This window comes from Chionomys nivalis, chromosome 20 (genome assembly GCF_950005125.1).
Source record: "Chionomys nivalis chromosome 20, mChiNiv1.1, whole genome shotgun sequence".
Classification (NCBI taxonomy): domain Eukaryota; kingdom Metazoa; phylum Chordata; class Mammalia; order Rodentia; family Cricetidae; genus Chionomys; species Chionomys nivalis.
In genome coordinates, this window is record NC_080105.1 from 58,068,155 (window position 1) to 58,093,494 (window position 25,340).

The 25,340-nt window shown below is 44.6% G+C and overlaps 1 protein-coding gene across 1 annotated transcript; it reads right to left on the minus strand.

Moving 5' to 3' along the window:
* Positions 1-10,200: 10,200 nt before the first annotated feature.
* Abhd13 (abhydrolase domain containing 13) lies at positions 10,201-24,878 on the minus strand. Its single transcript, XM_057752603.1, has 2 exons — positions 24,656-24,878; positions 10,201-15,161 (listed from the first exon to the last, which is right to left on the minus strand). Exon 2 carries the CDS (start codon positions 15,139-15,141, stop codon positions 14,128-14,130), a length of 1,014 nt encoding a protein of 337 aa, XP_057608586.1. The 5' UTR covers positions 15,142-15,161; positions 24,656-24,878; the 3' UTR covers positions 10,201-14,127.
* Positions 24,879-25,340: the final 462 nt, after the last annotated feature.

Consider the following 25,340-nt stretch of genomic DNA (forward strand, 5'->3'; position numbering starts at 1 on the left):
GGCTGCATGGTTCTAGGGAAGGGGAAAAGGACACCAAAGGCCCACTGGTGTAATAAAAGATAATTAATGTGCAAGTCAGATAAGCTCGGTGCTTGAGCAGGGAACTGCACTTGGCTGCAGGACAACGACGTTAACAGCTCCCCAGCGGGAGAGGAAATGAAGTGCGGTAGAGCACACTGAACTCCACTCCAACTTCTCTGCTCTTCTCTGCTCTATTGACAGTGCAATAAAGAGCCTGCGAGTAATCTATTTAAGGCCACACTGGGGGCTCTTTAAATGCAGGGTGGATTACAGGGAAGCGTGGCTCCCCTTTTGCCTTCTGAGGCTCAGTGTTTGAGAGCCACTAGCCTCAGTTTCCCCCATAAGCAGTGCCTAGGAGCTGATGCGCAATCTCCACACTGGTGGTACTAGTTCCGCAAGTGTGGACACAGAATGTCCTGGTTCCACGGCTGGACTTGGTGACATGCAGTCACTGGTCTGGGTTGGTTGGTTGAGGACCCAGTACCTCAATGTCAGTTCATCTTGCAGCATAGGCCACTGGGCGCTTACTTAACCACACAGTCACCACCATTCACCTCAACCTGACCACTGAGTCTCATGCTCCCTGAGTGAGGACAGTGCAGATCCCTGGGGCAGCTAAAGGGTAGAGGGTAAAAAGTGATCACATTCACCATACTTCCATTTTGTATTCATTCTTTTCAAAGAACAGATGATGTAGGGTTTCCCTCTGTATGTCCTGAATATGCTTTATTACCATTGGTTAATAATGAAGCTGCTTCAGCCTATGGCAGGGCAGAATATAGCCAGGCAGGAAATCTGAACAGAGAGATAGAGAGAGAGAGAGTAGGCAGAGTCAAAGAGACGCCATGTGGCTGCCCAAGAAGCAAGAGGTAACAAACCATGAGCCTCATGGTAAAATATAAATAATAGAAATGGGTTGGTTAATGTAAGATATAAGAGCTAGCTAGAAATATGCCTGAGACATCGGCCTAATCATGCTATAATTAATATAGCTTCTGTGTGATTATTTGGGTCAGGGTGGCCGGGAAATGAATGAGAAGTCTCTGTTTACAAAATTTATAGTCAGTTCTGAAACTGATATTTTTGTAGGAATAATATCTTCAGGGGCTTCCCCACCAAGAGACACATCTTCCCCACTTCCCCATTGAGTAGTCATGTCCTGTCTCACTCCCAAGAGATGCTATGGGTCTTTCTCATTGTGGGTGGGATCTTTTCTTCCGTTCACTTCTGCGAGTTCTAAAGAACCTTACACCAGTTGCTGCCCTTGTTACTCCCACATGAGCTCTTCTCTAATCTCCCAGGCGGAAGTAGAATATTGAGTATGGGTGTGAACTGTTTTCAGTTCTGGCATCAAATAATGCTTGTGTTACCATGTTCTTGGTCACTGAGCAAAGCATTGTGGGTAACGACCCCGGCATAAAGTGTGACTTTTCTAAAGACCTCCACACGGCAAGAGATTACGATTCAATCTTGAGACTTAGTGATAGGATTGTAATTCCATCTCACGATAGGAAGACAGGATGATTGTGGGTTCAAGGTTAGCCTTGGCTTCATAGTAAAACACTGTTTCAAAATCAAGCATGTATGTCAATCATGTGCTAGCATTACCTAGCTGCATACAGAAATTGAAGGATGCGGAGGAGTGCAAGAGGCAGAGACGGCTCCTTTCTCCATGTCCTTCTGCATAATCATCCAGAGAAGATTCTCTCGCTGGGCAAAGAACGTCATAGCCAAGCTCTCAAGACAAAGCCCAGGACAATCTGAGTCCAGGTCATTTTAGAATAAGTACCCAATGTTGGCTCATGGAGCGGTGTCATCTTGCTTCAGTGGCTGCTACTTCTTCCAACATAGGTTACCAGGGAGCATCTGGCGAGCAGGCACTACTGTTTGTACCACCTCCACAGAGTTCACACAAAGACAGCTGTAAAGACTGTTACATTTATGAATTTCTTAAGAGATGAACAAGACAAAGTTCTCTCTGTGTAACTCAAAGGTCTGTTTCCTGCAGAGGAAGTGGTCGGATGATGATTTAATCAGAACTTTACTAAATAAGTACTGCATTCTTATGTCTTGACTAACTCACAGCACTAGTGTATCTGCTCACTTGACAGGGTATCTTCTATCCTTAGACGGTTTCTGTGTGTCTCTCATATAAGGCATGTCTCTGAATAGTTAGGTCTTGCTTTAATGCAGTGAGTTAGTATGCCTCTTTTAATTGCTGTGTTGAGGCAAAGTAGACTTCATTCTTTCACAAGCTGTAAAACCATATAGCCTTGGAATTCTGTTGTAATAACATAAAAAAAGGCTGCAGAAGCTGTCATTATCTACTGGAACCTGACTGTGTCCCCCAAAAGCTTGCTTTGGACAGGTGTGATAGTGGCAGAAGACAGACGTGTAGAGACATGTTCTGACAGTACGAAAAGAAGTACTTTGTAGTATTAATCTCGCCATTTCACATCCTTTTTCTTGTTTTGCTTCCAAGGACAAAGTAACTATTTTCTGTGATCTCATAATTCCAGTGCAGGTTAGCTCACACCCATGATCTCTGTGTCTGATTGTCTAATACTTTGTGTAAATGTGTTCTAGTCTCATGTTGATGTTCTCTTCAGTGCCTTTCTGTGTGATTTAAGTGAAGACAGGAGATGGCCGATACCTTTTACTAACTACGGTTCTTAATACCAATGCTCTGTGTTCATCATGCATCAGTCTGATTTGAATCATTGTACATTACTTCCTGCCAGTGCAGACAACATCCTGTATTTCCTGAGAAGTGGGTCCAACAGCGACATTCCCGGCTCTCCCTTTTCATTTCTGAGTGTCCACAATTACACGCGTCCCCAATGGCAGCTGTCCCCAGCATGTGAACCTGCAGTCCCTCCCCTCCTGTGCTCCAAGGTCCCGATGATCAGTGTGCTCTCTGTCTCACTGGAGATTCCATGACATAACTGGCTGGTTTCTTCTGATGCTCTCTTCTCCTCTCAGGGTTTCTACTAAATGTTTCTGTGTGCTGGTCTCTGTGTGTTCACCCTGTTTGGGGTTCTTTCATCTTAAATATGGATATTGGTGTTTGCCATTGAAGTTTTCAGCCATTGCTTCTTCTTTGGATATATTTTCTTTTCTTTTTTTTGAGGTGGGGGGGAGTTTTGAGACAGGGTTTCTCTGTAGCTTTGGTGCCTGTCCCGGAACTAGCTCTTGTAGACCAGGCTGGCCTCGAATTCCCAGAGATCCGCCTGCCTCTGCCTCCTGAGTGCTGGGATTAAAGGCGTGCGCCACCACCACCCGGTCCTTTTGGATATATTTTCATTCCCACTTTTTTCCCGGGCACTTCCATTCTGCTTAGATGCCAACAGCTCTGAATCTCTATTCACGTTCTTCCTTCTCTGTGTGTTTCAGACTGCGCTGCAGGTTTATGTTAGATATTTCCACGCTAGAATTTCTATCCGACTTATTAACCAATCCCTGCCATTTTTGTGGTTTTCTATTTGAGGAGAAAAGACTGGGTTTTGTTTGTTTACAGGAAACTATCCATGGTGTTATCCACCGTGTAGGTGTTTATGGGCTGCAGAATCTGATTTCTGCACAAATCCACAGGAGGTTTGCTCAGTAATACTGAAAACAGATGCTAGACATTTCAGCCGAAGCAGTGTAAATATTGACATTTTCTTAAAAAGTTATGTGCTCATCCCTTTATTTGGCAACAAATATAAAGATTGAGTAAGAAATGTACTTATGAAATCATTCTTGTATTTTACAGCCTATGTTTTTGACAGTTATGAATATTTTCAGTTGTCAGCTTAAAACCAATAGGCCCATCTCACGGTGTGTTATAAGAGGATTTCCAGAGGGGCAGCTGGGACAGAGGACCCCACCCGAGGGGCTGAGTGCCTGGACTAGAGGAGAAAAATGGTGAGCATCAGCATCTGCCCCTCTGCCTCTGACCGCACTGCAGTGTGACCAGCTGCCACCTCCCTCTGCCTCTGACCTTACTGCAGTGTGACCAGCTGCAGCCTCCCTCTGCCTCTGACTGCACTGCAGTGTGACCAGCGGCCTCATGCCTCCGCCGTAGTGGGTTTCCACTGGGATGCACACTACTCTCACATCCTGAACCAAATGAAAATCTCCCTAAGTCACCAGTCAGGTGTTGTTCTGTAGCAAAAAGAAAAGCAACTAGAACGATGTTCAGGCAAGGGTCAGTGGGTCACTGGCTCACTTTCCCTCCTGGCTGTAAGCAGACCCATGTATGCCATCTACATCAGCACCCAGAACAGCAGTGTTTGTAATGTTTGACCTCTAACTCCAAACCAGATGCAACATGTTTGATAAAACCTATCTGATGCTGTGGGCAGTGCAAAAATCAGCTGCAAGCTTAAATAATTACCATGTAAAAGTAGGAGATTTTATAGTTATGCTTAAAAGTGAGGGCCATAATAGTTAATCAATATAAAATATAAATAATGCTGACAAATTGCATTCTCCCCACCGAATGAATAGAGAACACTGAGAAGAAAAGCTGAACTTGCATTTATCCACAAAGACCATAAACTTCACTCTGGTCTTTTGTTCACAGTGCATGTTAAAGCTCCTGCTTCTGACTGACATTTGAAGACTCTACAGTGGCCTTAGTGTGGGATACATTTAGAGACACAGAAGATTCTAGCTGGATGAGACCAGTAGGCCCAATAGAGCCAAATACTCATTTTGTAAAGGAGAAAATGAATAGTAAAATACTATTTACAAGTTATGAAAACTTTTGAATTATAAAAACAAACTTTCAATAGTTTGCCAATATGGTTGTTCAGGTGACTGAGTTAAACATTTTTCCATAGGAAACAAACATTTGACAAAAATGTGCCATACTTGTGGCAAAAGATTTCCAGTATTTTGTCTTCAGTATTTTGAACTTAATCACTACATTAACAACTCTTATAGATGAACAGAAACCTTTATATAATTTCCTTTGGGATGGGAGAGCAGGATGAAATGAACTGAGCTCAGTTTCCTGTACACATACAGTGCTAAGGCATCGTGATGTCTCATGTGCATCTACCCACAGAGATACATACACATAATTAAAAATAATACCTCATGAAGATGTGTCTACCAAGTCTCATCAAAGAAATCTCAGCTTTCTATAGTAGGACTCTAAACTTTCCTCTATCTATGGTCCAATACCACAATTACACTTGCATATGTAAGAATTCCAGGGAGGAGCCGGGCGGTGGTGGCGTACTTCTTTAATCCTAGCACTCTGGAGGCAGAGGCAGGCAGATCTCTGTGAGTTCGAGACCAGCCTGATCTACAGAGCTAGTTCCAGGACAGGCTCCAAAGCCACAGAGAAACCCTGTCTTGAAAAACCAAAAAAAAAAAAAAAAAAAAGAATTCCAGGGAGTAAACTCCTCCTTCCTTGAACCAAATGAGGTTCTCTGCTGGAGAGGAACAGAATTCCATCTCTGTGACCTTGGTTTAAGCATCAGTGGGACCACAGCCCACGCTGAGTCTCCGCTTGCATCTGGCTTCCAGTGGCTGCTGTCACTTGGCTGTCTTGGCTTGTGGTCTGGTCATTAGTTCTCATCTCCATCCCCACATTATCCTACTTTGCTGGTATGCTAAGTCTCTTTCTTCTTTTGGAGCACCTTCAGAATCAGGGTTTATCCAGACAGTCCAGAACAATCCTCCCAAGTCACACTTTTTAATCTTATCTGCCATGACCTGTCCTTACAAGTTAGATACTGTGAGGATTGCCAGGATTGGAAACTTCTGGTTTTGGGCTCATTATTCACCTAACTGAAAAAAACCAAGGCTCTCCTGTCAATTAGATGTATTGTAAATTCCTATTCTGTAAAAGATATTACTCAGGTAACAGAGGAGACTTGGAAGAGATTCATTGGCAACTATGCATTTTTGTATTTCTTGACCTCAAAGGCTGCATCGAGTGTTTAGTAAAAAGGCTGTATTGAGAGGATGTTTGGTAGATATGCACCACTCACAGGTGACCAAATACTAGCTTCACAGCTTAGACATGATTTAGGAGAAGTTACTTTTATTGTTTCTTGTGGTTTGCAGTGTTTTGCAGAAAGGACCATCTGTGGGAGGCTTGTTGGTACTGTTGAGAGGTGATAGACTGAGGGCGAAGACCTAAGAAATGGGTAACTCACTCATCTCAGAGGTGAAACGGCCATTAGGGGGCAAGGCCTAGCAGAGGCACATGTTTAGGGTCATTCTTGTCCCAGAACACTTTAAAGCTGTTTGCCAGGGCTGTAAGGTGGGTAACCATGGGCAGAGACCTCTCAAACACAAGCAAAGAAAACTATTCACTCTTAAAATGGTTTCTCTCCACTTTGTCAAGGAGATAAAAATTAACACATGCTGCTTTTCTCTAAGTTCATGCTTCCCCCACCCTACACCCCCCCCCCAAAAAAAAAGAAGGAAGGAAGAAAGGAAGGGAAAAGGGAAGGGAGTAATCAGTGTTGTAGAGAATAAGAAGTATAAGGAGACAGGACCTATGAACTCCCCACACAGCAGAAGACCTAAGGCTCAAGCAGGAAGGGAAATGCACAAAGCTCCACATGACAGCCTCACATTCAACATTGTATTTCCTGGCTCTCGTTTGCCTTTCAGTAGAACATACTTTGTTTGCTAACATGGGCTTGTTATGAACCTGGTAGATGGGTTCTCAACAGTACTGGGTAGGTTTCCAGTCTCCCCTTTCAGTCTCTGTCACAGGACAAGACGCACTAAGTTGCCCAGTGACCTATTTTCTCAAGTTTGAAGATACAATAACAATCATACTAAGAAGGGAAAAACGATGCTATCACAACAGAAATGGCTTTATCTACTTCCCTTAGAAGACAAAACACATAATACATGCAATTTACGCACATGGGTAAGTTGGCAAAGAAAGTCTGAATCTCATTTAGGCTTTTCCATTCAAAGTACGGAGCACAGTAGCTACTACTCATCTTGTATTCTAGTAAAATCGTTATGTAAACCAGCACTAGTGATTCTTATTTAAAAGCATGTTTATTTGAATGACTCTGCTTTAATGAGAATAATTATCATTTACACTAGGCTGTGATCTTTATGATCATCTTAACTCTAATACCCTGATTAGCTCTGACCTGCATACTATAGCATTCATGAGCTTTGACACAAGATGGTGACTCAAACACCACTCTGAGTTCGAGAACTTTGCCCCTGGAGAGAATGTGACTGGGAGATACACGTATTCACATCTCTTATGGCTGATCCATGCAGTGGGGGCACTGCCCACATATGAGGGGCTTTTCATTCATTGTTTACGGAAATCTAGTTACATATTTGAGGAAAGAGAATTGTTTCCTAATTCATAAACTTTATAGGTTTTTCTGAACCAAATATATATACAGTTGATGTCTGTAACTCAAGAGGCTAGTGACTAAGTCACAGGGTATCCAAATGTGAAGTCATGATAGAGAGGGTTGAAACAGACAGAGACTTCACTGGGAAGTCAGTTCTCATCTCTAGGTCGGCTCAGGAATTCCAATTGTTTACTTATTCCATTTAGGCTGCAGGAGTAGAATCCCACAAACCTGGAGGCTGAGGGAAGAACATTCTATTTCTCACCATTCTGGAAGCCTGGAAAGCTGAGACCAAGGCACCAGCAGCTCATCTACTACGGGTGCTCTGTAGAGCTTGGAGACAGCTGGCCATCCTTTTCAAGTTTTCAGAAGGCAGAACGCTGTCTAGCCAGTTCTCTTTCCTTGCATGCCAAGCTGGCTGTGGCTCTCCTCCATGGCTGACTACCTCCTAAAGCCCCTCCCCAACAGCAACTACTGGAAACTGAGTTGTCAATAGACAGGAGATTGCAAAGCCCTGTCCCCGTACTTTCTGGTGCAGTCTGCTGCTTGTTCTTCTCATTTTTAATGCTATTACCTCAGGAAAATGCCAGTGACATTTACTTGTGTTTTAAGACTAATGGTGGTAATTTTAAGAGACAGTGTGTGGGGAAAAAAAAAAACCAAAGATGGGACTACCACCTTGCCCCCGCCAATCCCTCCAAAAGAGAAAGAAAAAATTTTCTATCGTCTTATCCTGGTGGGCCACTTCTGATCTGTTGATCAGTATTATATATTAGGCGTACAGTCCAGCCCACCAGCTTTCCAGCTTTTCCTTATACAATCTTCTCATGTGTTCCCTCTTTGTGACCCTGCCACCGCCTTACTGACACGCACTGACCAGTGTCCTTTCCTCAGACCCTGCTTTCTTCTTGACACTCCACTTTTGCCTTTTCCTCTCCTCGGCGTTGTGCTGGATCTCTCAGGATCTCCTGAAAATTTAACCACGAGTTATTCCCAGCATTTCTAATTTAAGACATGTATTTAAGTTCTAGATCTGTTAGTTGTGGTTCTAGGTTCAACCCCTATGAAACTCATTTTTATACTAACTGCTTCTCTGTGCTTCCTTCCCTGGGGGTGGGTTTAGTAACTCATGAGGACAAGGTGTCTCGGACCCCATTAAAAGCCATGCAACAGAAAACAATTCCGCCAGGCCTTGCTGTTGCAGGAGGAAAGGAAAACAGGAGTATGCAATAGAAACCTGATAGGCAGCTACTCAACTCCCACTGTGGGGGATGGGGGCAACCTTCAAGGTTAAGATAGGATTGGTAGACCCTTTAGTTATAAGAATGACAAATCACGGGTAGGGACACTTATGGCTCATCTGGAGGACCCAGATTTGACTCCCAGCATCCACATGGAAGCTCACAAACATCTGTAACTCTAGTTCCAAGGGATCATATGCCCTCTTCTGGCCTCTGAAGACACTACACACACAAGGCCCCACAGACACAGGTAAAATACCCAAAAATGTAGAGAAATACTGATCATAAGGTCTCAATAAATATTGTTGACTGTCGTGATTTCAGCACGGGAACAGCAGCACTGTGAGGAGCAGGGAGCAGCAAGTTGCTTTCCAGTTACTAGGACCTACCTTAGCACCTCCCAGGCAGTCCTCCAGCTGAGAGGCTTAGGAGAGCAGGAGGTTAACCAAGTGTGCTGAGCCTCTGCAAGACCACAACCTCGTAACTATTTACAAGTACATACAGTTTGTCATACACTTCTAAGTTCCAGTTCTTGGCAGTTCCTTGGGAGTGATCCCCAGTGAGTCTACTTTGGATTCCAATAGCAGCAATTCTAATCTATTCCAAGATGGACATGATTTTTCAAGCTCTTTCACTGACTAAAATTAGAAAATGTCTTCTAGACTCAGACTGAGAGATGGAGGAGGGGCATCTTTTGGCCACATTACTCACCTGTTACAGAATTCTGAGATGGAGACTTGGTGACTTAGTGTGACAAACCCATTAAGCCCCAGGCCCTGCTTCTAAGTACCCAAACACCACCTCCTCCATGCCCATCCCTCAGTAAATCAGTTCTATCAGGTCAAACTTCATTACTTTCTAGAACGTTGCGGGAAGTTAAGGAAGAGTTGAAGTTGTCTCCAGTTCGAATCCAGGCTGGGGGTCTTCGACAGCACCTGAGTGCCTGCTTCCCAGCACATCTTCTCACAGCAGACAGTCTGCAACAGTGACTGGCCGGGAGGCTTCTTCAGGATGCTTTAAGGCAAGCCCCGCACTTCCATCATCCTCCTTGGGTGGGCACTACTCAATACAGAGTGTCTTTTTAGGGAAAGCAAGTTACAGACCCATAAAGACCAACTATAAGACCACTTTAATCAGCTGGAGTCATAAGTAAACACAAATGGGGGGGGGGAGAAACCATGAAGACTACTTAGAAGCCGGGCGGTGGTGGAGCACGCCTTTAATCCCAGCACTCGGGAGGCAGAGGCAGGTGGATCTCTGGGAGTTCGAGGCCAGCCTGGTCTACAGAGCTAGTTCCGGGTTGGGCACCAAAGCTACAGAGAAAACCTGTCTCGAAAAACCAAAAAAAAAAAAAAAAAAAAAGACTACTTAGAAAGGTACTTTATGAAATCTGAGGATAAGGAGACAATGGCAAACAGTTGACAGCATCCACGAGACTGAAGAGATGTCTGGGGCTTAGGCACTCAACAGTAGTTCATATGTAGGAAATATTGCTGACATCAGCCGAAATTAAATGCACACAGAATGACTGTCATGTTCTTGGGAGAAGGAAATGCAAGCATGTTCTTCCACACCATTAGAGTAAGATTCATTGCTTTCAGTGAAACAGGTTTATTGAACAATTAGTTACCTTAATGTTCTACAATACATGAATAGAATTTTTAAAAAGACTGAATACAAACTATCTAACATTAATCAAATTGTTCATGTATCAATTTATTGCATGTCAGTACAGAAAAATAAAAAGTATACCTTAAATGTAAAAACAAAAAACAAAACCAAATTAAAAAATACAACTCACTTTCCTTGCCATGGTTAGTGCACAGGTATGAGGACATTCAAATGTGAGCTATAAAACTTTATTACTATTTCAAAGGAAATATGGCAATAACAAAATTATGGCTCAGATTATGAAACTGGACTAACTTACTTCATACTGAATGCACCTCGCTATGGAAGCTGACACTTCAGCATACGCTGTACTGACAGAAACTGTTATAAATTATGCTGCACACACACCCATGATATACGTATATATTGCACTTTATGTCAAAAAGTATGGGTTATACAGTCCTGTCTTTAATCTATACTTTTTAATACAAAATATAAATGGAGGTATATCTGTGCCCTTGGCCAACGCTGACTGGCATAGGATGACTGACGGGCTCTGCCACGCGAGCGAGCAGTGCTTCTGATTGGGGAGAGGAGGTGCATGTGCGGTGGGAACACCAAGAGCCTTGCGTTTCCTATCCAGCAAGCTGAGCAAGTGCTCCAACTGTCAACTCCAACTCTACCTGAGTCACATGAAGATACCAAAGCTCAAGTCAACTATCCAAAGGAGGTACTTACGACTAATTCTTTTCCTTTCAGTTTTTAAAAAATATATAATTATCAAACATGATGGGAAAAAAGCTCAGGGGATGACCAAAGGACTCAAATATGGCAATGATGGCCTCGATTCGTGGTTTTCAACCTTCCTAACGCTGTGACCCTTTAACACAGTCCCTCATGTTGTGGTGATCCTCAACCATATTATTTTCGTGGTTACTTCGTAACTGTAATTTGCTACTGTTACGAATCATAATATAATTATCAGTGTCTTCTGATGGTTTTAGGCGACCCCTCTGAAAGCGTCATTCGATCCAAAGGGGTTGCGACCCACGGTTGGGAACCACTGGCCTAGATGAAAAGGTGACCTCTTTCAATGGATCGCCTTACTAACTCCTGATCCTAAGGAGGGAAGACACGTTAACACAAACCACTACGAAGAGCAGCTTCCACGATAGTTTACATACTATTTAATCATCTCTACCAGACCTGTTCCCACTCAAACCAAGCAGGCAGGAACCCTCAGCTACACACATGCCATCACCTGTGATGTCAGCAGAGCCATGACCTGTCTCATTTCAAGTGTCTGTAGCACACCTGTGATTTAAGCTTGTTGTGTGATTGACCCATTTTATTGCAGCATTTAATGGGTGTCATCATGGTCAAATAAATGTTGTAAAACACTTAGTTACGTCAGGCACAGGGCCATGTTGTATTAGGACTTTGATTGAAAATGGCATTCTACAGTTCTCTCTATTCATCTCAGCAATTAAGTATCCCTGCCTCTTTGCTTAAGAGCAGAGTCACCAACTACTGTCAAGTGACACCCTTTTGTCTGTAACAAATACTTTCTTTCCTTAGCTTGCAGTATTCTCTGTAGGATCCTCTTTAAAAAAAGAAAAAAAGAAAAAAAAAACTGGTTTTCTCTATTATTCTTTAAAACAAGGAATTTTAGATTTTTTTTCCAAGTAAACCGATTTGTCATGCTTAGGATAATTTTAGTGTTTATAAATTCATAGTAGCTGAATAATTTAAGATTCTTAAGATTCTTTATCCACTTCTCTCACTGCTATTGAACAATTCTAGAAATCGACAGAAAGACCATGACCACCCCCCCCCAGTGATGACTGACTCAGGTGTAGTCATGGTTCACTGAGGCCAAGTGAGAAAGCTTTAAAACTGATGCTGGGGTGTCACGGCCCATGAATGTATGGGTTTGTTTTCTATCCCTACTCATCAAAGGAACTGCATCAAACACAAAGCTGGTAACAGGAGATGCCCTACAACTCTAAACACAGCTGTCTTTGCTGCCTAAGAGACGGTTCCTCGAGTAGAGCAAAGGCGGTAGGTGTGGTAGAATGATCTTCCACCCCTCAAGTCCCAGCCTGCGAATCTGAACAGAAGGAGCAGCAGGGAAAACAGCCGGGAAGGGGAAGGGGAACGGGAAGCAGAGGGGTTGCTGTCCTATTTCATCAGGAGAACATGTACAACCACAGATGCAGCACTCTGTAAGTGTCAGAAGTGACCAAGTATGCATGAGAGCTGGTTTCTGCAGAAACTACATTCCGCCTGTTACTCTTTTGGTCCTTCCAGTAGATGAGCATTCGGGACAGTCATTCTACATAGCAAAGACTGACAGGATGAAAAGCAGCCTTTAATTGTGTAGTGAATTTTCACATACAAAATACACCCTCCATGATGAGTACCAACTCTTTAAAAAACAAGACTCTTTACAATTAATAATTTATAGAAAATCATTATTCTTTAGAAATTATATTTGCTATACATTATTATTTTCTAAACATTGGCATAAAATGAAGGCTAAGAATGCTACTTGGCAAAAGTATTTCTAGCCCTATGTTCATGGAAAGTTTTAAATTAAGGTCAAGATTGACTGATTATTACTCTGCTCTAGCTGCTTGTGGAAGGTCAATAACTATAGCTAAGTGATCTGCAGTCGTGTCGGAGCTGACCTACTGTGCAGGGCTCAAGCATTTCTATCTGGTGAGGACTGTGGGGAAGGACTCGGCAGGCCCCGCCCCATGGCTGCATGCTAGCACATGTTTGCAGTCCTCAGAGGCTTGCTACTTGGTCAAGCACAACCTCCCGCCCACAACTCCTCAATGCTACCTGTGTGACAGGCTGGCCAAAGCTTTGGGGCTCTTCAGACCCAGCTGGGGAAACTGAGACTGTCTAGACTGTCACTTTGTATAGAGCCCCGTTACACAGACTGAGATATTAAGTTATACTTGGTTATTTGCTTTTGTGGTTTTCTTTCATGATGTAATTGACTTGCAGAAAGTACAATAAATGATGCTCGTCTCTGTCAGGTCAGGCACATCCGCACACATTGGTTGAGACAGTCTACCTCAACTATCGGCTAGTTCTAGCCCTTGCTGCGGCTGTTACTGTTTTAGCTAGAGATTCATAAACTGGCAGAGGCTAAAATTCTGTTTAACTAAAAATCACAAATGTTACAAAGTTCAATGTGCAAAGAAAGCTACAGTAAAATGCTAACTTCCTAGCCCACGAGCCATGATGCAGACAGTACCTAACAGAAACACAGTACATCTACATTGGAAAATGGTCCTGTTTATTATTAGGAAAAAGCCGGATCTCAGCAGCAGAGCATAGAATCTGCTCACAGGCCTCACACTCATTCCTCACCACAAACAAAATAGAGTTTACATAAAAATAGATATAACCCAGGAAACCATATACATTGGCATGTGACCAGAGTTATTTACATTAAAAATATCGCATTGCATAAGTCAAGAATAAAACACCACCATGCACTTCATCTTAATGTTTAAGGTGACAACGCAGTAGCACTGGGCTTGCTTACCGTGATTGTCCCAATATTTACTAAAGGGATGACACCTGAAGGTTTCTTGTTTGCGTCTCCATCTGATTACAACATAGATTTTACCACTTAACCAACAGGAAACTTTTGGATGAGCTCTAGCACACCGGCATCTTAAACTAAAGACAGGGGTGTTAACCAGGCTAGAAGTTCTGGTGGGACTATGAAAGAATCTCAAGAAGACCAGTTCTGAAAACACGGAGAGTTAGAGGATCATCAGGACGGAGTGCTGAGGCCCGTCAACGCTCAGCCACTGTGCAGACCCCGTGAACACAAACCCAGAGAGGACGTCACTCTACACAAGCCAAAACGCAGGGCATCCATCAAGAGGGTGGCATTAGATGATGGTGACGTTGGATGATGTTTTCGTCATCTCCTCGGGAGAGTGGCTCTTGATCACTTCCTTGATGAACTGTTCGAGCGCAGTGAAGTAGCCTTGGCACTGCCATGTGTCGTTGTGTGTCCCGTCTGGGAAAATGGCTAGTCTCTTAGTCCGGGATGGGGACAGCTCGTAGAGCTGCTTCATCATCACGGGCGGAATCAACTGGTCAGAGAGGCCAGAGATGAAGAGAGAAGGCATCCTGCACTGGGAGATCTTCCTGTAGGACAGAAACTTATTTTTATAGCACCATAGAGGAAGATACCGCATTGGGAAGAAGGAAAATAGTGTGCTGGCCATGTGTGGGATGCTCAGGAATGTGTTCTCCACCATGATGGCTGAAATCCTGTGAGAATTCTCAGAAGCCAAGTGAACGGCCACCGCTCCTCCCAGGGAGCGGCCAAAAAGGAAAACCTTTGTTTTATCGAGGTCAGGTCTAGTCATCACATAGTCTAGCACAGCTTCAGAATCCAAATACAGTCCTTCTTCGCTGGCTTCTCCTTCGCTCTTCCCATACCCCCGATAGTCGACCAGCACGAGATTCACTTTGAGGTTCACCAGCATAAGCAGTGCATTTGGTAATCTGTGGCCTATGTTGCCCGCGTTCCCATGAAAATAAATTATAGTTGGGGAGTAGGGGGAATTGTCTCCAGTGTATCTCACCAAGATCAGATTCAGGCGCACTCCATCTTTGGTTCTGATGAAAATATTCTCATGTGGAATCCCCGTGGGCATGGGAACATAGAGGCGGGAGGAGGACGGCTGTTCTGGAAAGTAGAGCAAGACATCCTGGGATTTATACAAGATACCTGCGATGGACACGAATATTAGCAGAAGTAAGGTGATGCCTCCGTACAGATGAAAAGTCACTATCAAAGGCAAAAGCGAGATGCGGCAGAGAGCCCAAGACCAGGATGCCAAGGCTAGTAGCCATCTTTCAATAAAGTTCCACAGCATCCAGGATTTTTCCATGGTAGCTCCACGTAGGTATCCTAGGAGACACAGAGAGAACCAGTGACTCAGCAGCATCTTGACTTCAGAGGTACTTCATGAAAAGTACTCAGCACTCTAGGACTACATCCTCACAATTCCTTCCTAGCTCCATACTGTCTTCTCAACCCGCAGCCACACCGTGAAAAGGCGCTTCTCTGCTTCCAGGTACCAGTCGTGTGTTTTCAATGATTTGATTAAAAAAAAATTTAAGACCATTCCCATTTTTATTCACGAGGAGATGGAGACTTGATCTGGCTGCTGTCCTCACTCTACAATAACTCATGAGGTAGCACGCTTCTTAGAGCACCTCTCTCCCTCACTTCTGTCAACACTTATACACTGGTCGAGAGTCTGTTACTCATAAGGGAGTTTTTACTACTGCTTCCTTTGTTGCTACACTCAGCTTTTTTTCTTTAAAGAGTCTATATACAGTCAATTCTATATACAGACAACTTTGAACAACTTCTGATCCTCCTGCCTCCGCATCTCCAGTGTTAGGATTACAGCATTACACCATTATGTTCAGTTTTATATGGTGCTGGAAGCTAAAGCAGGGGCTCCAGCAAGACAGGCGATTGAAACCATGGCCCTGTCTTCTTGCTTGGATTTTTATTCAAAGCATTCATGTTGAACATAAATAATAGCATAACCCTTTTATCTTTAATTTCTGAAGTAAACAATGCCATCCATTTAGCAAGCTTTGTTATAGGAAAAGAAACAATGAAGGTCAAATAAAAACACAACTTAAAGAAAAAAATACCCAAGCACTGAAGGTATTAAATGTGGCTAAAACAGAACTGCAGGATGCAGTCAAGGCACACTCAACAGAGCACTGCAGTCGCTGCTTGCTTACCGCATGCTCCCTGTCGCCTGTCAATAGTCCACACAGGGCTGCTTTATCCCTTGGGGCCACAGACCCTGATGGCGCATGGCATGCAAGCTTCCCATGTAAAGCTTGGACGTATTTTTGAATTGAATTAAGGAAAACTGAAAGAAAGTGGCTCCAACTTGATATAAAATACAAAAGGCTGTGGAGGCAGCATATACAGGTCAATGAGAGAACATCTGCTAGCACGTGTCAAGCCTGGGATTTCATCCCCAGCTCTGCAAAATAACAGGAACAATGACAATGATTTTAATTATGACCCAAAAACAGATTTAAAAGGTTTGGAATAATACACATACATTGAGTCTGCATAAACATTGGAGTATTGCAAAATATGGTAAGATACCATTTAAGATTTCATTTAAGAAGCAAGTCAAAATCCTTATTGTTCTTTTCATAGCCCACTTAGTTATCTGACAGAGCTGTCAATGATGAGCGGCCAACAATAAGGAACTCAAGGCTCATTTTAGTGACTCGCTAGACAAAATCACACGGAAACCCCACTGCCCTTACGCCTCGGTTCCACGGCTCCCAATCTATCATCTAACTCCACTCTAACTCAACAGGAAAAAGCCAGCTGAAACCCCACTAGAAACCGGTGACTATGGAAAGTGTGCCTGTAATTGGGTAAGTAGCAACAAAGTAACTTAGTTTTCAAATAAAAGAAAAAAGAGAAAGTATAAGGGGAACTAGAAAGCCCAACACACACAGAGGAAGCACATTCTGAATTCAAGCCCACATTTAGGTCTGCTTAGACTACTCTACAGCTACAATCCTCATTACTACAGCCCCAGCCCCTTTTCTCGTCTAAGTACCGTATCCCTTAAAGCTATGCACTCAGGACCGAAGTGTCTAAGAAAATGATCAGCTTGCTAAAACAGGATATTCTGAGCAGAGGGTACTTAAGCTATTTGTCTGAATGTGTAACTGATTGGCAATAAGTAATATACTTTGGAGTTTCAAAAAAAATGCTCCTCAAAGCCACCTTAAAGGATAATAAAATTTTGACAATGATAAACATAATTTACAATGGGTGATTCCATGACAATGCAAGAATAATTATGAGCTCATTTTGAAGAATACCAATTGAACCTGAGTTTTTAGAATAGATTAATAAACATGTATGTTTCCTTCGTACTGACAGACTATGGTTCAGAATGAAACCACATAACCCAGTCTGTCTGCCTCATTCCACCATCCACCTCAAGGATACTCTAAGGGGAATGGCAACATGCGAACGTAATTTCAAGGACCTTGAGTCTGCTAATTCAGTCGAACAGTCAGCAAACCACTCACCCTGAGCTATCCACCGAGATGCACTATCAACTACATACAGGCCAGACGTTCTGACAAAGAAAAGGAGTCAGCCGCACAGAGCTAGCACCGATAAGGGCTCTGGTTCTAGTCTGCTAATCAGATAAAGGGTTCATAAGAGCTCCTCCTTTGGCATATAAAAGTAACCAGCATTTAGGCTTCAGGCCTATTTCCCTGGACAACTGAGCTTCTGTGCAGCACTGTGAGCTGTTGGCGAGCTCCATCATGGCTGAGAACAGTGAAGGGCTACAGGCAAGTTTCAGCGAGGGCGCCTCTGAGCTAGATGCCATATGGAACAGCGTGTCCTCTGCTGGGTGTTGGAGTCTACGCCCATGGACTGTTAACAAGACAGGGTTGTGAGAAGCAGGGAACAGCTGCACTGTGTGGGACCTACTTCCCCTCTTGTGCTGTCTTCCCACTGTACCTGAGCTACCAATGGGAAAGATATACTTGATGCCAACATGGCTCTCAAGAAGTCACCATGAATAGTGCAGAGCTTGGCTGGTGCCTTGTGCAATACTTAGGTCTTCCGAGTCTGAAATGTCCAGCTCACTCCAAGACCTGGTCATGTACCATGGCTCAGGTAATCAACTGTACCTCAAAGTATGTACCAATGGCAAAATATTTATGAGTTATCACCAGAAAAGAATAAATATTTGTCAAATGATTTTGCATGCCAGAATGCATTTTATACTGACATCTTAGCATCACAATTACTCAAAGCGGAGACTTTTCCCAATAATGGGTTGTGCAGTAAGAAGCAGATTAGCTTATAAAGAATATAGATTCACTAAGCATTAACCTCTTCCACACCATTCTTCCGTATCATTGCTGTGTGGTTTCAACCTGTGTCAAGGAGAATACCTGATGTCATGATTCTCAATCCCGTCCTTACCATGTTATCACTATGGGCTCACCCACTGCCAGGAAACTCCTAGAATGACATGAGGAAAAGCTCACCGGCCACCATCTCCACCTGATGGTGGCAACCACTGCCAACAACTCCCATCACCATCAGACCCTCTCCTCTCCAGTGGACTCCTCAGCAGGCTCTGTCCAATGTCTGCTCACTGCTGGGACAGTCCAGATGTGGCTGTCCCCAGCAACCCTCAGAAGACATGGAGCTGCAGGAAGCATGGCCTACTAGTTAGGACACTAAGGGGGGGATTTTTCTCTATCAATCATACCCTGCCACTATGCACTGCCCTGTACACACACAAAGCAAGGAGCACAGTGAACATCTCTGCCTTTTAACTATAATTTTCTCAGAAAAACTGTTCTGCAGGAATGGAAGCAAGCACTGTTTTCCTTTAGTGATTTCATTCTCAAAGCTCTCAGCACATTCTCGTACGAATTAGTCCTTATTAGCATGTCTGTTCTTCACCTATATTTCCATCTCCCTGTTCTCTAACTCCTGATGCGTCATTGACAGCTTAAATTTCCCCAAGCTAAACACACACCTCTATCCACTAATTCCTTATGTTAACTATACTCAAAAAAAGTATGGTGTGCAAGAACTTATGCATTATAGTGTCAATGCCACCAACCATGCACGACAGAATCAATCTGCCTGACTTATGTATGAATGAGAAGACAGTTAGCATGCTTTCTGAGCGGCATGCTCTGGGGTATCACACTGCTGCTAGTAAGCACGTCTCAGGAACGAAACACGAGGATCTGTTTAGCAGGCAAAGCCAGCCTGTAAGAGAGCTGCTCCTGAAACACAAATGTGAAGTATTGGTTACATCTTAGACCGCATCAGAATTGTGACCGAGATGCACTTTATAAGTACGGTAGTCACTTGGCAAGCTCCTGCATCCCAATTACATCTCTTCAATTTCTCTAGTGCTTTAATGCTTCCTGTCTAAGTCTCTGGTGGGGACATGCAGCTAGGATTTAAATGTGCAGGATCAGCACTTACCCCCAGCTCCTGGCACTGTTTTAGGAAGGGAGGAGCCTTCAGACCTGAGAGTTATAGCCCAGCTCCACTTCTGGCACCAGAAGTCTTTGCTTCCCGGAGAGTGCCATCTAAAGGTGCTATAGCCTGCCCCTCCATCAGGGCTGCCATGCAATTTCTGCCTCTTCTTTACAGGGCTTCAGTGAGGCACAAGGAAAACTAACTCCTATGTGATACCAACCAATTGGAGGCTGAGATGAAAAACTACTTAAAGTACTGAGCATACTGTCCATATGCACCTGACCTCAGCCATGCAATGGTTTCACTTCTAAGAAAACAACCTAAGGGCTGGAGAGATGGTTCGAGGTTAAGAGTGCTTACTGCTCATTCGATTCCCAACACCCACAGGGCAGCTCACAACCACCTGAAACTCTATCCTCTTCTGGCCTCACAGGTTCCTGCACACACAATGTAAACGATCTCACACAGGCTCACACATGCATATAAAATAAGAGATAGAACATTTAACCACCTTATAAACTTGTGTTTGAAAAATGGAGTTCAGAAGCAAAGTTGCACTGCCCCTAGAACACTGCCGGCTGTCAAAGCCATCTGAATACTCGCGCTTGCCAGTGGCCTCATTAAGCAGCGCTAACGCATCTTACTATGTGATACCACTTAACGCTCGAGGGCAAGTCACAGACAAAGATGCCACTCTGACCCCTGCTGCTTAAATTCTGCACTTTTGAATATGATCAATATGCCAGCTTTGATGTTGTGTGGCCTATGATCTGTTGAGTCTTCTTAAAACAGCCTCTGAGCTGCTCACGTGGCAGATACATTCATGACTGTACCTGCCTCACTCACGTTCATGCAGTTACAGAGGAGACTAAAGCAGGCGTCAACCTTCACAGCTGTCATCACAAAGGGGAAAACTCGAGCATCTTTTAAGAGCAGGACAGAGCACATTTGCAGAGCTAGGATTCTTTCCTTTCCATTAAGCAGCTGTTGGTGCCACTTATTTTTAATCACTTAGCACAATTATTCATGGAAACACAAAGGATTCAAAATAATCTAAATACATACTTGGCAAGGACAGCAGAGAGGAAATTAGAGCAGCTAGGAGCTGTGAGCTGAGGCCCCAGCTGAGAGGGATGGTTTTATGCCCCAAGTTCTGGAAAGATGGCCGACTTCTGGAGCTGCTCCAGAGCCTGTGCAGGGCCCACAAGATCAGCAACACCATGGTGCTGCCTACCTTTCCAGTGTTTGACATCTGCTGTGTGGATGCAATGATGGCTGAGACTTGTGCCTGTACAAGTACAGAGCTAACAGGCAAGACTTTCCTCCCATCCCCAACCGTGAGCTCAGGGAGGAAGGGGACAGGCAGGAGTCATGTAACAGCACTGAAGACGCAGTAAAAACTGTCGTCTGTATGCTAACACCTTTAAGGCTTGCATGGGATGCATGGTATCAGAAACGCACATGAAGCTCTTGTGCTAAGCATGGACACACATGAAGTGCAGGTTACACTGGCTGCTGTCTCACAGTGACAGTTTTACTTTAATAGGCAACTGACAAACCATGGTCAGTATTACATTTATGCAGACATATGTGTTTACAAGGCCTTTTGGGGGGGAAATGAATGAAGCTCAAATTTCTAATACTTGAAGACTGACAACTCTGCGTGGTGGTGGTACCAGCAAGTGTGATTTCTGGCAAGTGATTAGATGTGTTACCATCTGCAGGAAATGCTGAATTCAATGAACACACTCTAAGTGGCCAGACACTATGCAGGAGTTTAGGTTGACAGGAGAGTTAACGTAACACACTCATTTCAGACCTAAGACAGATCCAGTGGGCCTCACTGCCTGATCATCAAGACTTCCTTCACAGGTTCCCAACACCACAGTGTAAGTGACCTTTAAGTAAACTGCCCCTAAATGTGCAGCAGCAGCAGCAGCAGCAGCAGCAAAGAACACCTTTTCCCCCACCTACAGCCACAACTGTGTGTGGGTCGACTTCTGCATGCTGTACCTGCAGGAGCTCGGATGCAGGTCGACTTCTGCATGCTGTACCTGCAGGAGCTCGGATGCAGGTCGATTTCTGCATGCTGTACCTGCAGGAGCTCGGATGCAGGTCGACTTCTGCATGCTGTACCTGCAGGAGCTCGGATGCAGGTCGACTTCTGCATGCTGTACCTACAGGAGCTCGGATGCAGGTCGACTTCTGCATGCTGTACCTGCAGGAGCTCGGATGCAGAAGCCTCACTAAGCAGAGACTAAAGTGAAGCTGAAAATGTTAAACAGTACCATAGCCCTATTTCTGCAAGTACAGGAGGTCTACAAGAAATGTCGCTTGCTATTTTGTCATGGATTTATTACTAATTCACAAACTCTCACTTTTAATTTCTAACACAATAAAATACTATACAACCTAAATTTCTCTTGAGTCCTCAAAAATTACTCAAAACATAAAGAGGCCCTGAAGGTTGGAGAGGTGGTTCTGTGGTTAAGAGGAAACACTACTCTTACAGAGAACCTGAGTTCAGCTCTTGACACCCAGGCTGGACACCTGGACACCTCTCCACAGCTCCAGGAGATCCAACACTCTCCTCTGAACTGTGAGGGCACTGCCTCAGCTGTACATGTACAAACTCAATGTGTACACACACATACAAACACGAGAGTGCATGTGTGTTAAAAAATAAAAACCAATTTTTAAAAAATAACACGGTCCTGAAACCAAAGTCTGAGCGCCACTCTTTAAGACAAGTAACTCTATGGCCTTCCCCATGAGTCCTGAGATTAAGAGCAGAATACTATTTAAATCTTTCAAGCAATAGGTTCTTTACCCAGTAACATCACACCTGAAAGACTAACAAGTGTAAGAATAATTGAAACGCAGCTATAGGAAGAGAAGTGTTTTAGTTGTCGGTATGGTAATAAATTAGACAGTAAACTGGTCAAATCTATTTCTTTATCAGAGACAAGTATATTTTCTTAATAAAGGTCAAAACTACCTCACAGATACAATCTTTCTCTACTTTAATTATTTTTAAGTGGAAAAGAGCGTAGTTTATATTTGTTAACTGATGCTACCGACATCAAGAGATCTTTGAAAAACACCTCTGTGAATTACAATGTTTAGCTGGCTATAAACCGTCAAGAGCGATGAGCACAGGTCCCTGCTGATAACTGCATCACCTGGGAAAAACCTCAAGATATTCATTAGTACTCCGGGGGAATTCACAGATCCCAGTCACCTTTCAAGGAACACAGAACTCCATTCTCGCATCAAGGTTTCTTGTCTGCTAGTGAGCGCCGGGAAGTTCTGACACTGTGCCAGCCTCACAGCTGACGCGCAAACACAAATCGCTACTCTCGGTGTGCTGAAGATGCCATGGCACGAGCTAGCTGTGTCCCTGACGGTTGCCCACATGCCATCAATAATGAGAACGTGTGTTCTAACAGTCCTAGGGACAGATGAGCAGATCTGCCTACAGAGACGCTGGAGGGACTGTCGGGTACTGGGAGCATTCAAACTTGAAGAAGCAGATGCCTCCAAATCACACCAGGTAGGAATTTAGGATCATCTCTGTGCTTTTCCCCCCGAAAACCCCAAGGATGAGCAAAAGCAATCATAGAAAAAACTTGGATGATACATTATTGTCATGATGAAAGCCAGTAACAACTTGTTCTGAGATTTATCTGCAAGTAAGAAAATGGTAAACGACAAAAAGAAACTCTCAAGTCTAAAATGTAAATACTGACGCTACACTGTTGAATGGTAAGCTATTGTAAACAGGCCAAATTTTAGATATTAAGCTGACATTTATTTTCTTATATGAAGCAGACTTCATAGAAGTACCTAGGCTCTAGGCTCCCAGGGTCACTCCAAACTGTGGAAAATCTGCACCCCTGGCAAGTAAACTTAGCAGGATGCACTGCTTTGGGATCTAAGACTTATGAGATTCAGTGGCATAAAATGTAATAAGGTGTTCGGAAGCTTTGCCACTTGCCAAACATAGTAATTACAAGAACCGGGCTTGGCCTAGTTCTATTATATTCGAAAGTGGGTGTTCAAGAGCCTGAGGTTTTCCTGAGGCAGAGCAAAAGCCATTAGAAAGGTATCAGGAGCTCACAGGATGAACCACCCAGAGAACATAAACAATTCTCCTGAGGTAGCAGAGCCCAGTAGCACCTGGGTTCTGCACTATGTACCGCAGTCGGTCCAGCAGAGTCTGACCAGGAAATCATTCAGAAGATAAGCTGCCACCAGGGTTCTGGGGAAAGGCAGCAAGCCAAGCACTACCTGTAGGCGTAGCCTGTCATCAACTTGCTTGGTCTTTTTGACTATTTCTTAATATACAACGGCCGGGTGAAGCATTTACTCGAAACGTGGCTAAGATGTGGGGATAAGCGCTGCCCCTCCAGCGTTTTATTACACGCCACAGCCAAGGAAGTCTCAGCAAGCAGGTTGAATCCCAGCTAAATCCCAGCAATGACTCACTGGTAGTTACGACATTTGCATGTGGTAAAGTTACTGGGGTAAGGCTTCATTTTTCTGTGGGAACCCAGCTCAGACTACAGAGCCTCCGGAACGCTTCCCTTGGACCGTCCTCTCCTGCCACCAGTTCCATGCTGTAGTCTATGCCAACTTCGGTGCCGGTATTTATTTACCTATGTGGTGACAGGCCTGCTGACCCAGGCTGGGAGTTCCTGGATGGCAGTGACCTTATGCTACTCCACTGTACACTTTCAATGCACAGCAAGCAAGACCCAAGGTGTGCAGCGAGTAAGTCCAACTCAATCACAGCTCAGCTGGGTGACGTCTCAGGCAGTACACTTACAGCATTAACTCTACATGGACCGTCACTAATTCTCAGGGAGATAGAACAGTGCTTTAGAAAAGAACACGTCTAAACACAAACACACACGTACGTACGTACTAACTCAAGCCAGAAGATAAGGTGGATCGACAAACAAACAAACAAAACCCCCACAAAACCAAACGTCAAACTTGAAGCCAGTGGGCCACTCTGTCTAGTAAAAAGTGCAAAACAGATGAAGGGGGGTCAATTTAAGGTTGACAGCTCAGCCAAGCACACTCCCTGACGCCTTCTGGCTTCACATCGATGGTGGCACAAGTCTAGCCCTGGCCAAGTGACTTCAAGCGTACGGAACTCTTGATCTGAAGGCCCCGTGGCTTGCAGCCGCGGGGTTCGCAGGTCTGCACCTGTTACAGAGAATCCCAAGCCGGGGCTTTGGGGACCGACTGCTCCGGGAGGAGGGGAGGGGACCGAGGGCGACACGGACTCGGGCTCCGAGGCGCCGGGGTGCGAAGGTCGGGGAGGCCGCCCGACATCCCGCCCGCCCGCCCGTCCCCGCCGCACTCACTCAGGCTCGCGGGCGGACTGCGCAGTCGGCCGCGGGCTCGGAACCCGGCTCCGCGCAGCAGCGAGGCCCCGCGCCGCCCCCGCCGCTCCTCATCGTCCTCCTCCCGCCGAGGGGCCGCCGTCGCCACCGTCTAGCCCGGGGCTCCCGCACTTCCGGCTCGCGCGCGGTGTCGCTGGCAAATGCCCCCGCCGGCCCCCACATAACCTGCTCTCCGGCTTCCTCCCCGGAGTCGGAAGCCGGGCTTCTCTTCTGGGCATGCGCAGGGCGCCAGGCTCCGCCCTCGCGCTACGGTGGCCGGCCAGGGGCAAAGGTAACTGCTAGGCGTTTGCAGTTCGCGCCGTCTGCACCCGCTGCAGGAAGCCAGGACTCGAATTCCCGAGGCCAAACGCTGCCCTGTTTATTTTATTTTATTATTTTATTTTATTTTATTTTTTACCGTCACTAAAGCGGACCTGTCAAGACAGATGACGTCTTACTCTTACAGTCTCTCCGAACTTTCCCAGACATCTCTGCCTCTGGTTTTGCCCTCCCTTTTATCTACAATACACTTACTTTTCCACCATACCCAGGAGCGCTCCTGTCCTTTTTTTAAATTTCTTTTTCTTTTTTTTTTTATTCTATGAGTGAAAACAAAAGAAAACAAATTTGGTTTTCTCCATGAACCGTGTGGCTAAAACAGTACATC